The 12,960-nt window shown below is 31.5% G+C and overlaps 1 protein-coding gene across 10 annotated transcripts in view; it reads left to right on the top strand.

Moving 5' to 3' along the window:
* Positions 1 to 12,192, top strand: part of Epha5 (EPH receptor A5) — a 360,726-nt gene extending 348,534 nt beyond the window's left edge. For 9 of the 10 annotated variants that reach the window (XM_087187714.1, XM_087187718.1, XM_021262295.2 and 6 more), the window contains one exon: positions 7,138 to 12,192. In XM_087187714.1, the coding sequence (XP_087043840.1) occupies positions 7,138 to 7,243 (106 nt within the window). In that variant the 3' untranslated portion in view covers positions 7,244 to 12,192. Of the gene's footprint in view, positions 1 to 1,970; positions 3,892 to 7,137 lie in introns of those variants that run through there. The other variant, XM_021262291.2, reaches the window with a different exon arrangement.
* The last annotated feature ends 768 nt before the right edge of the window (positions 12,193 to 12,960 follow it).

The following is a 12,960-nucleotide window of genomic DNA, read 5'->3' as shown; positions in this document are numbered from 1 at the left end:
ATCTAATTAAATACAATCACTAGAATTAAGTATTAAATTATTTAAGGTTGTAAGTTGTTTGTATTTTATTATATACTCTGTATGTATGATTATTTGAGCCTAATTGTTATTTGTGAAAACTAATTGTCCTTATAGTGGTTCCATCTAGGTGACATTAATATTAATAATGCTTTAACCTGTGGATATAATGATAACATACTTCAAATTACCCACAAATTCAAAGGTTAAAATATTGTTTTAAAGAGTTGAAAATGTTAGAATATCTAAATCACTAACCCATGGTCATTATTTCTTTACTTCATAATATGAACATTGGACAATTTTCTTCCCATCTCTACTATTCTGACATTCTTTGATTCACTGAATTCACAGCTAATCTCCACAAAAGGTAACAGGGTACCATCATTTATCCTAATTAATGTCACAGTCTCTGCTTTCTCTTCCTTTATACTAAGAACTAAACAGAACTAATATCACAGGCACTCTACCTGCTTTTTAAATGTATCCAATGTCATTCTTACTTCCTTACCAAATCATATCTACCTGATCCCTTTTGCCCATTATTTCCTCGGACAGTCAAAGGAACTCATGTGTGGTATATTTAAAATAGTATACTGAAAAATTTACTGATAATTTCAAGCTATTTTTACATGATTGCTATTTAATTTTTCAGTAAAAATGGTCATTTTAATTTATTAAAGTCATTTGTCATTTTATATTAAAATGATACTGTAGGTATTTCTTCTACCCAATGTCAGATTACTTGTAAATATATAATAAAATTATTTGCATTAAACAATGTCTCTTTTTTTATTAAGGTAGCATACATGCATGTATAGTTAGATCTACATTTTTGTTTTTTACTTTCCAGATAAGTTATAATCATAAAGAATGGTTTTGCCTTAACTACTCATGTTTTACTTTTTTTCTTTGGGGTCCCAAAATACTACAAATATATCAAATATTTTTATGTTATTGTTCCACTTGTTATTCCATTTAATTCCTTTCTGTCTACCTTGCTGTATGTTCCTGTAGTCCCAGACTCTCTTCATTGTGGTGTTTTCTTCTCAAATCCTAACCTCCTCTCTGTCTTCTTCTAATGGTTCTTCTCTAGCTTGCTGCCTCTGCCATATTGCTTCCTGCCAAGATTCTGTCTTTTATTTCATTAACTCTGACCAACAAGTAGTATGAAACTAAGCAACTTAGAACATCTTCCTTTTCAGAGGATGTTGGCCTTCTAATACTGACAAAAGCTTCACACCCCTGGACCCAGAATGATGATGCTGTTCCTTCCTAGGAATTGGGCCAGCAAATTGTAACTCTAATGAAGTAAATTTCATGGAAAGTTCAGCACCATTCAATACATGTTCTCTGGTTACTGTGTTTTTGGTCACAGTTTTCCTAATTGGTAAGAATGTATTTATCGAGATATTATGTTAACTCACAAAATGAGAGGTAATCAGTAATTTGTTTTTTCCAGAATTAAGACAAAATCATTTGTCATTTTTTACCTTCTACAAAAAGAAAAAATAGCCAGTCATTGCTAAGAACTACTGTAATTGGAAAGGACAATAGCATTTTCCGCAAAAAGCAAGAAAAATATTTCAACACACCCTGATAACAACTTCACATAGTCTTCAACCAATATCTAAATATTAATTTTATGAAGCTCATGTAATATTTATTATATAGTAAATAATAAAATATTATTCTCAGAATTATTGTTATGGGCTTATAAAACCTGAGGATGGAAGAATACATACATAGCTCTTTTAAATGATTAAAAATGCTAGAATCAACTCATAAAATGCTCAAAGTGACATATATAAAAGACTTTTTATTGTAATTTGTAACGTCAAATTTGCTTTCATAGTAGGTTTAGAAGAAAACTAAAAAATACAGTCTATCTGTGCCACCTCATTTGGTTAAAAACTTTGTTCATAGAAGTTTTTGTATGAATTATTTTCCAGGACATGCTGGCATGTGTAAATATGGACAAGTGAAGAATTTAGAAGTCCTGGAATTCAAGAATGTTGACTGAAAATAGCTTTCACATGTAGATATTTTTGTCTGTTCATCTCCGTGCCAAAGCCTTGCTATTCTATGTGTAGCATTCATATTTGAATAAAATATTGTGTCAGTAATGACAACAACTGTACTCTCAAGTATAAGGGCAGTGAATTTTCATGAGCTTGACTTAAAGCACATTGCAAATTGAATGGAAAGATTTCAATTAAGAAAAGAATCACAGCTGCTTTTCAGACATCTTGTCAGACCAGTACTGTCAAATTTAGGTAGCTCAGAAAATGAGCAAAATTCAGTGATTTTAAATATTATACCAATTGGGTACAAGCTGAAGAGGTTCCTCTTATTCTCATTTAATAGAATGGAATCTTAAACTACAATGAATGTTTTCCAAATCTAAAGCCAAATTTGTATAGACACTCAACTAGATTTATTAACTTATTTAGAAAGCAATTATGCATAATTTAAAGTATATTAAAGCATACACAAGAGAATTCTATTTTCTACATAATTAAGTGAAACCTTCAAGTCCACACTCAGGAGGTTTTATCTATTTAAAACTATCAACAAGCCATGGTTAAATCTCCTCTTGCTGGCTGTACATATATTTACCGTGTAGAATAGCTATGTAAATGATTATTGGATTCTCTGAAACAAATACACAAATGCAGATAAAATTATAACATAAGAAAAACAAAACCACTCCAGTGTAGGAATGTAATATCCAGCCAGTATTGATGGACTAAATTCCAGTAGAATGGCTAAACAGTGTGTAAAGCTGAAGGAAGAATAATAATCCAGGGAATAAGTCATCCACAACTGGATGAATTTTATCCTGCATAATCAACTACTGGCTCCAACATCAGCTAGATACCTCTTATTAATCTTTATATTTTTGTTTTACCAGTTTAGCATCATAAAATGCTAAGACAATGTTTTTTTCATTGTCTAATATCATTAAATAGTGTTTGAAATAATGCTGGAATGTAATCTCAACAATGACTTTTCATTATGATATGCAGCTTTTCAAAGACTATTGTCAACAAAATACAAACTGTTTTTACATAAGAATATTCTTTTCATTATGCTTAGATTTATAAGCCTAAACTTAGGTACAGTTTGTTATCATTAGAATTGGCCTCAGATATTGCTTAAGATGACATGTGGTCACGATGAAATTAGTATAATATTTGTAAAGGAGACACATGTAGATATTTTTGTTTGTTGATCTCCGTGCCAATAAAATTTTACAAACAGTAAACTGAAGTGAGAAAATAGTATAGAATGCACCATTTTCAAGTATTTCTTCAAAATTTACTGTGTAAAGTCAGAAATTTCAATATAAAATATTTTCTTTTTCTGTTTTCCCACATTCTTACTTCTAATCTGATCATTTGTCATACACATTATATAGTAAAGTGAGAACTGTAGGAAAAGCAAAAATGTGAGGCAAAACTACATAAAATAGTTCAATGTATTTATCAATATTGAGATAAGATATTTAACCTTTGCATTTTTTTTTTGTATTGGGGATCAAACTCGGAACCTTGAGCTTGCAAGGCAGGTGCTGGAACCACTGAGCTAAATCCCCAGCCCCTTTCTAATATCATTTTAACTTTCATATGTGGTATCAGAAAAATATTAAATGGAGTTTTAAAAGAATGTTATGCTATTGAGAAAAAATAAACTTGCATTAGTTATCTTATTTCTCTGCACATTTTCATGAAAATTTCATGAAATTTTCATAAATGTATATATACTTGAATCCATTGTAAGCACTATATTTTCTAAACCTCTGTGCATTAATTTGGTGGCTCTGAAAAATAATACATAAGATGTAAAATAAAACCACAGTATTCCATTGAAGACATGCAGTATTGTAATTTGTAAAATGCAATGCTATAATTTTATAATTCAATTTTTCTCATAGACAAAGCAGATTGGGACAAAGTGGAAGAGAAAGAGATGGAGAAGATAATTTTAGTGGCCTGATTGTCTATATGGATTTGAGTGACACGCTGGATAATAAATTGACCTTGAAATAAAATGTTATGTACAGTATAGTAGAAGAGTTAGACAAATTTAACTTAAAATCTATTTGTATGGAGTGTTCTGAAGTACCGAAGCATTTACCTTCCTATAAACACACACACTGTATCCATTTATATTAACTAAATATAAGTTCTCAAACATTCATTCCTTAGCATGATACATTGATAATATTGAAAAATGTCAATTGTTGTGGTCAAATCATATCAAGAGAAAGAAATTACATTTATTTTTAATATAACAGGTTAAGATCCTAGATACAAATTAAATAAAACTAGTGATTTGATAGTTTTTGGACCAAACAACCAAGACATGCCATAGGGAATACAAAGACATGCATACTCCTTCAAATTAAAGTTTTGCTATTGTACATGAAAAATCCATGCTGTTTAAGTTGGAAAACCTATAAATTTTGGGGGGTTTTTGGTCATTAAGAATAAAATGTAATGGTTATTCTCAAAATATTATTCCTAATAATCAGTATAGTAATTTTGAATGATGCAACTTATGTACTTCCATGTATATACACAGATTCAATCTGTACTTCCCAACTTTAATTCATGACTGTCACTTATAAGTTTACAACACTTATGGTAAACTGTATGTTTTCAAATATCACTTCTCCTCCTGGTTGAATTCTGTAGTAGAGACTGTTTTCAGATTAAACAACTTAAAAGCTTAAAAGTTAAGTCCCTTCTATCCCAGCTTTGGTGTACTGTTTGATACCATATATACACAGCTCTTCATGACTCATGAAATATATGGAAAAATAATATTAATCATCCTATAATGGAAACTGTCAGAAAAGATATATGGCATTATCATAGCAAATATGTGTATAGTTCCCTTCATTAGATACTTCTTTGTTTGAATTTCAAGTATTTGATGTTACATTTATAGAGCTCTCATTTTACAGATGAATAAATTGTTGCATTTAGTTTGACATGCTGTGCTCAAAATAATATTTGAAAATAATAAGAAAGTAAGAGTGTGGACTGATTTTAGCCCTATCACTGCTACATACTGGCTGTGTTATCTACCCAAGTGATACAGTGATACAAATTTCCCAAACCTATGTTTCTTAATCCATAAAAAAAATTTCATACATATAATACATAATATGTATGAGTTAAATATTTTCTTACCAAATGCAAAGTACATGTCTATTAACTCTCACCAACTGTACTTAGGTTTAATCATATTATTCTCAACCAGGGGAGATTTTGTTCCTCAGAACATCTGGCAATGTTTGAAGACATTTTGTCTCATCACAGGGAGGGCCAGTGCGGGGTGGGCTGCCGGGCCCGAGTGGGTGGAGCTCCGAACCTGATTAGGTCCCCCACTGCCCAAGACAGTGTCTCCAACGGCACAGGATTATCCAGCCTGCAATGTTAACGGAGGCAAAACTGAGAAATCCAGATTCAGTTGAAAAAGAACAAGGTTCAATTCAAGTCTCTTTTATTTCTAGTTTAGTCTGTAATCACCTTCTTGTAGTCATTTTCATTATTGTACTAAAATTGGTTTTGCTTCCAAGTGACTTTTCCTGATTATTAAGTTTTGCTGATAGAGTCTCTTCCATGTTATATCCATCATTATTTTTATATTGTACTCTGGTGTCTTGTAAATATAATAATTTCTAAGGTCAATATTCACATTCTAACCATATCAATAACACTTTTTTGTCTTATTCCCCAAAATTCTCATAAGAAATCAGTAACACAAAAAGAAACAAAAATTATTTTAATATGCAATTTTAATATTTGTCAGAGACTCTGCATCCTTTAATTTTTATTCTCTAATAATTTAGAGATTTTATGAGTTATCTAAAACTATTCAATTAGATATCATTGTCTCCAATTTTGTTGAATTTTAAGAAAATCTGAAATTAAAGCACTCAGTGCAAAAATGTTCTTTTTTAGGTATTATTTTTCATACTAATTCAGAGGGAGACTAGGTGTCCTTTAATTTTTATTCTCTAATAATTCAGAGATACCTTTGAGTTACCTTGTTCAATTTTATCTAAAATAATTAAGATATTGTCTTCAACTCTGTTGCAATCTAAGGAAATCTGAAATTAAAGCACTTAGTAAGTGCAAAAATGTTCCCTTTTTAGCCTAATATGGTCAGCAAAGTACGGAAATCTTATATGGCAAACATCTTTGTCATTTAGAATTTTAAATTGTTACTTCTCATTTTTTCTATATTTGATGCATTTTATTTTTCAAATCTGCAAGAATTATTATATTTTCATGTGCACACTTTAGGTTAATAGCATTCATAAATATCTTATAAAATAACACTTAAAATCTATGGGCACTTACTCTGTCTTGAGTTCAATAGTATGTTGTGTTGGTTTAGAAATCTAAACATTTGTAGTTTTCTTTTGATTAACACTTGTTTTGTAAAATGCACAAAAAATATCTGAGGACTGTTTGATAGTGTGTAATCTTCAGACTGCTCAACATGCCAATAGAGCCTAGATGTTATCTGAAAGGAAAAAAAGCTCCCATACTTTGGGTCCAAAGTAAAAACTAACCAAACTATTATTATAAGAGCAATGTAGTAATTGATTATTCCCTAGAAATATTTATGTATATAATGATTGTATAGAAAAAAGCATTTAAAGTGTCTGCTTTTCAACTGCTTAACTGTGAATTTTTCAGTTATATTTTAATGTTTTAGCAAAAAACCAAATCTTACACACATTGTAGGTCCACATTTTCAAAACTGTTCAATGAAATTGTACCCTTTAAGTTCAATAATTATTGGTATGATGAGCAAATTTGTTTTTCCACCACTCTGTGCTATTTAAATAATGATGTTCAACAGGGATGAATATGTACTGTCATTTCCTGTTAAAAATATAATTTTTAACATTGTACATTGTACATTGATTTTTTTCAAGGTACAATTTTAGTCTACCTTTGAAAATTGGACTCTGAATGTCTAAATTGGGACTGTACTCACTTGCTAGTTTCTGCAAAAGGTTTGCCAGCGTGAATTATTGAAGTGTGCTACAAACTAAATCAATACATACACCCAATGTGTGCTTTCTTCATGCAGGGATTTGAAACATCTTGGAGTGACTCTTGTCGGTCACCAGAAGAAGATCATGAACAGCCTTCAAGAAATGAAGGTGCAGCTGGTAAACGGGATGGTGCCGTTGTGATTTCTTCCACTGTCACATCTTCAAGTGAATGATTCTGCACTTTGTAAACAGCCCCGAGATTTATTTTAACAAAAGGGGAGAAAAAGGGAAAACCGTGATTTCTAAACCTTAGCCGAGCATTTGCCTCAGCCCCATAATTTGTAATCAGTGTTTTACTAAAATCTCTGAATCTTCCTCTTAGTGTTTTCATTTTTTATGAAGCAACAATAGCCTGTATAAGAAGAACATGAGGGTAAACATTATCTTATGTCACAATAGCAACAAAATCTTTCCCACTACTTCTAAAAAATTTTGTACATGACATATATAAATATATAGCACCTTTAAAGACTGAATTGAAGGCAGCCCCTTTTGAAACTCCCAGGGATCTACTTGAAAGGATAGGTTTCATAGCCATGTGTGGGCTAAGAAAAGCTGCAGTTTATGCAAATTTACTTCAAGTCTTAAATGTCTGCATAAGTGTATCGAAGAGCAATATGATTAGATTCTTTCTTAATACAGTTCTTCTTTTGTAACTTTAAAATAATATTACATGGTATTAACTTATAGAAACTAGTTTATAAACATGTTGCTTGAGCAAGAAAAAGTACAATACAGGGTGTATATTTATTTATTTTTCTGTGTTATAAAATTTACTTTTAGTTGCTCTTCTAGAGATAATTAAGTAATAAATCTGTATATACCGTATAATTTGCAATATACCCAGAAACTGACAGAATTTGGAGTTGTGTGTGCTTGCACATGCGTGTTATCATTCTGCTTGCCTTTTTAGTAGTATTTTAATTTTAGTAACAGAAAAGAACAGTGTTCCAGAGTGTAATGTGAATGAGATATAAGAAAGCAAAAAAAACAAACTTTAACACAAGCTGGTATCTCTTTTTCTCTCATGTATCCAAAAGCTACTAATCTCTTTATTCACTAACAGGAAATGTCTGTAAGATTATATCCCCTTTGGCTTTTTAAAACACTTTATAATATCTGTGAAAATGCAGTTCTTCTAGCCATTAATCTTGTAGCCTTGTAAGAAATTTCACCTTTCTGAGTGCCACAGAATATCTTGTCAAGCAGAGTTGACACGAAAGGGCGCTTTTCCAGTGGGATGTAAGAGGATTTAGCCATGCTGGCTTCTGTTAATGTTGCTAAATCCAGGCACATAGCTCTCAGCATCACGCTTAAGTGTTAATCTTTGGAATGATTTCCATTCTGGCTCATCTCTAGAAATTTTGATACTAAGGTATAAATGGAATGATGAAAAATAGATAGAGACACTGATAGATATTTCTTTTATAATCTGGTAGAAATGGAAAGACGAAAAATATACACATTTTTTCCTTTAGAATCTTCTGTTTCAAGACTTGACAAGAATGACTTGTTGATGGGTCTTTCATTTTGTGTTCAATTATGTGGCATTGAATTTATTTTCATGGGTCAGTCCAAAGTATTATTACTTTATTTTAAAATTTTATTTTATAAGTACATTTTAGGTATACAATATAATGACATTTATCACTGGAAATTTGCACCTTTACATAATCTCTCTTGGTTCTTATTTTTCCCCCTTCCCCTACCTTCCCTTCAACCCCTCCATCCCTCCTTATTTACAAAGACTTTGTTTCCATTTTTCCATTTTCTCATATTAATTCCATTCCCTTCTTTCCTTTCCCCCACCCCTCCCATTTCCCCTTCCCCTTTGCTCCTTTTCTTCCTATTTCGCATTATCCATTAAACCTTTTAGTCCTTGTTTACACTTTCAGTTTCTCTCACTAGAGCAACCATTCGGTATTTACACATGTGTGTCCTATTTATTTCACTTAAGATTATGGCCTCAATGTGCATCCATTTAGCGATAAATGTCTCTAATTTCTAATTTTTTATGGCTGAGTAGCACTCCATTTTATATAAAAAAACACATTTTCTTTATCTAGTCTCCAGTTGATGGGCATTTGGTCTGTTTCTAAGTTTTAGCTATTACAAACTGTGCTGCTATGAACATGGGTGCACATATATCACTATGGTATGATTCTTTTAATTCTTTGGAGAAGATACCCAGCAGGGGAATAGCTGGGTCAAATGGGACTTCCAGTCCTAGTTCTTTGAGATATCTCTATACTGATTTTCCAAAGTATTATGTAATTGGACTTATTAAGGAATGGAAGATATGTCCTCTGTATGTTCCGTATACTACACTGTGAAAACTGATATTTGTGATAAAAAATTATACAGTTTATTTGAGGCTGCAAAAAACTGAGCTTCTTAGTGAGATGAACAAATGTTTTGTACCATTACACTTTGTAAGATTATGGACTGGAGTGTGATACTCCAGGAGCACAGCACTTAAATAAGATATCCACTACTCCTGATTTTCAGTGGTATATCAGAACAGCTTGGGTTATGAAATCCATAGACAATGTCCATATGTTATGAATGGTACTCTTTCCCTAAGCACTGGTTTATAGAAATGTTAGCACATGTAAGAGTAAATTTGGGGGAATAATTTATTTCTATTCTGCCCACTCATTATGTAAACAGTGAAGTAGCTCTTTGCTGAAGAACAAGAAAAAACTACAATGAAAATTAAAAAAAAAAAAAAACAAGCTCTGAACACTTTTCAAACTCTGTTATAAACTTCCATTTCTGTAAAGTACCATGAGCCAACACAAACTATGCTTCCATTGTGCTCTATTAGTTTAGGAAAATTTCCACAGAAAGGTAAAAGAAGTCTTTCAATATCATGTGGATAAAAATCACAAGTAAATAGACATCATCATTATTAAAGATGCATTTGTTCATTTCAATAAACAGAAAATTATTGAAACTAATTCCTCTTGTGTAAAACAACTGGATATTATGTTGCACTTTATTCAACTTTATAAAAAATATTTGAAAAAATGATATAGTAACAATGGAGAAACTTCAAAATAAGAATAGACAATGACTTAAAAGGAAAACTATCACATTTTAGAGCTTTTTGACTAGCCACAGCTGTGTGGATATAACAAGAGTACTTTTAAAATTGTATTCCAACTTTTTCTCAAAAGAATATAAATGTGGATTAAATTTATTTACACCCTTGTAATTCTAGTGTTTTCTTGGGAAAATATAGTAATTCAAAATGGAAGTTAAATAACCACATATCTTTCATCTATATCTCAATTTGAGCATTTCTAAATAGTCCTCATAATTTTAGAAAAGAAAAAAATTTTCAAATAAAATATATTTTGACCCCACTTCAAAAACAACCTTTCTAAAATATTTGTTCACCACTAGATGTGTGACCGTTTGGAAAGGACTGTTCTAAATGCAAGTGTGAGAATGGCAGCAGCGAAGAGCTCTCCTGCAATACACCTAGACTCTATGTAGCCCAGGGCAAAGATTGTGTTGAATCACACTATTGTGTGAATTTATCCTATTGGCTCGTGTAGTCATCTGCCAGACTACCAAAATTCAAGCATAGATTTGATAATTTTAGCACATACTATAGATGTGTCAAATAATTTGTAAATTTTTTTGTAATTATCAGTTGCAATATTTTTTTGGCATGAGTCTCAGTGTTGGACCTTGAAAAACAAGTACAAGCAAGGAATTGTTTTCAACTCACTGGTGACTGTTGAAGTCACTCAGTTGCTAATTTAATAATTCTTTGTGTCTAATCTTACCATTTGCTTCTGTGCACTATGTCATTTAAACTGTTGCTTTTTTTGAAATGTATTCACTGTATGTAAAAATGTACAGATTTTGCTTTTCCCATTTTTAAAAAATTTAATGTGCATGATCTTTCATTTCTTGTATTTTGTTCACCAAGTCAGTTTTCTAAAGTTTTAGGTTCATTGTAACATCGATATCATGGGATAGGGGTGGTAGCTCACTACTAGAGTGCTTGCCTAGAGTGCACATGGCCCTGGGTTCAATCCCCAATACCACAAAACTATATCAATATTTTATCTAGACTTAAGCATGGCTAGCATTATCACATTAATGATGAAGAACATCCTGAGCTCTGTTTGGAAGAGTTTTAACCAGTGTGCAGAGATGAGGACACTGTTCACCTTTCAAGTTTAAAATGGAATTTTAGTATCACTTGAGTACTTATATGTTTGCATGTCTGATATTTGATTTTTATGTGAAAGTGAATGGTTTTCCACACCATTTTTTTCTCCCATTTGAAGTGGGCTCTCAGAGCACAAGCACAGATAATTTACCTTTGGAAGGGTCTTTTCCCTGTAATGGTGCATTGAATGGCAAACACTCTTTGGGTAAGATATTAAAAATTTACTAGGAGTAGAATATTGTGTGGTAGAACAATATCTTTTTCTCATTTTGTTCTTTCTAAACATAGGAAGAAAGCTAAATGTGATAGTAAATTGTCTTTGTTATGTCCTGCCAGATGTTTAAAATTAAAGTAAATTAAAAAGTAGGTACAATATGATGGTAATGACGATGATGATAATGAATAAATAGAATTAAAATTCTAGCTTTATTTGAAATTTAATAACTAGAATAAGTCATCATTTTTCAACTCTAGCACAGCTGGTTACACTGAATATTTTTCTCTATTATGATGTTAATTATATAGTAATGTATCAAAAAATCAGAATTTTCTTTTCATTTCTTTTTCATTTATGTAAAAACTCTTCTCATATAGAAATGGTTGAATGTTCTTATTCAGATTGGCCACATAATTATTACTTAGAAGAAAACATCAATTAATTTTTTAAAAAGTTTTGTCTATAATAATCAGAATCTAAAGTTTTTTCTTCTAAATGTTAATGGGGAAATTGAAGATGGCAAAAATATGTTATGTTTAATCAGGATGTGGGCTATACTGATGGAAATTTGAGTGGTCAACATATTTGTGAATCTTTAGACTGCTGTCATTTTACAATTAATTATTTATTGGTATGTAAATTACCTCTATAATCCTCTGAGAATAAAGTTAGACTCAGTTCTTGTTCCTGTGTCTGTCAGACTCTTGGTCTCAGGCAGTTCAGGAGCAGCTAGGAGGTGTACCTTACTCTTTGGCAGACGTCATGACCATAGTCCCTGTCTCAGAGCCGAAAAAGGATTAGCGTTTCTGTATTTTTTCCCATTTGAAGTTCTATGTGCTTTTGGTTTGTATACATGTTTTTGTAGTGTAAAATATGAAATTTTCTATTTTTTCAGAAAATAAAAAACCCTTTGAATACAATTAAATCCAATTGTCATGCTTGCCCTCCCCCAAGACTTTAGATTCACAAGCTTTGTATAATGACTTCAGTGAGTTCTGATAAAAATGTTTGAATTTCTTATGCGAAATATTTACAAAGTGATCAGCATCTGTTTTCCACTGACATTTTCATGAATCTTTGCATTTAAATAATGTTTACAAATAGAGACCGAGAGAGTATAGGATGTGAGCATTTCTGAGGCAAAATCTAATTAGAAGTTTATTTGTGACAGGGTTGTACAACAGTTCTTAGGACAAAAAATGAAAACTTTATGCACCATCTGTAAAGCAGATTTCTTACTGACCAGCAGCTGCCTGGAGCTTTCTGTTACCTTGCATCTGTGCTAACCCTGGAGGCACAGGTGGAAGACTTGCACTATCACTGGAAAGGCACTATGGAACACACACCCTCCCTCTTTCTCTTTACATTTCACATCATATCAGTCTCTTTTAGTAAAAAGCATTTGCAGAAACCTGCTATGTTGCAGGAAATGAATCATACTTATAATTTTTG

Source organism: Heterocephalus glaber, unplaced genomic scaffold (assembly GCF_053883595.1).
Source record: "Heterocephalus glaber isolate CG9 unplaced genomic scaffold, H.glaber_assembly_v1.0 deba00001509, whole genome shotgun sequence".
Classification (NCBI taxonomy): domain Eukaryota; kingdom Metazoa; phylum Chordata; class Mammalia; order Rodentia; family Bathyergidae; genus Heterocephalus; species Heterocephalus glaber.
Note: the sequence above shows the minus strand (reverse complement) of the source record. Positions and strands in the feature narration are given on the sequence as shown.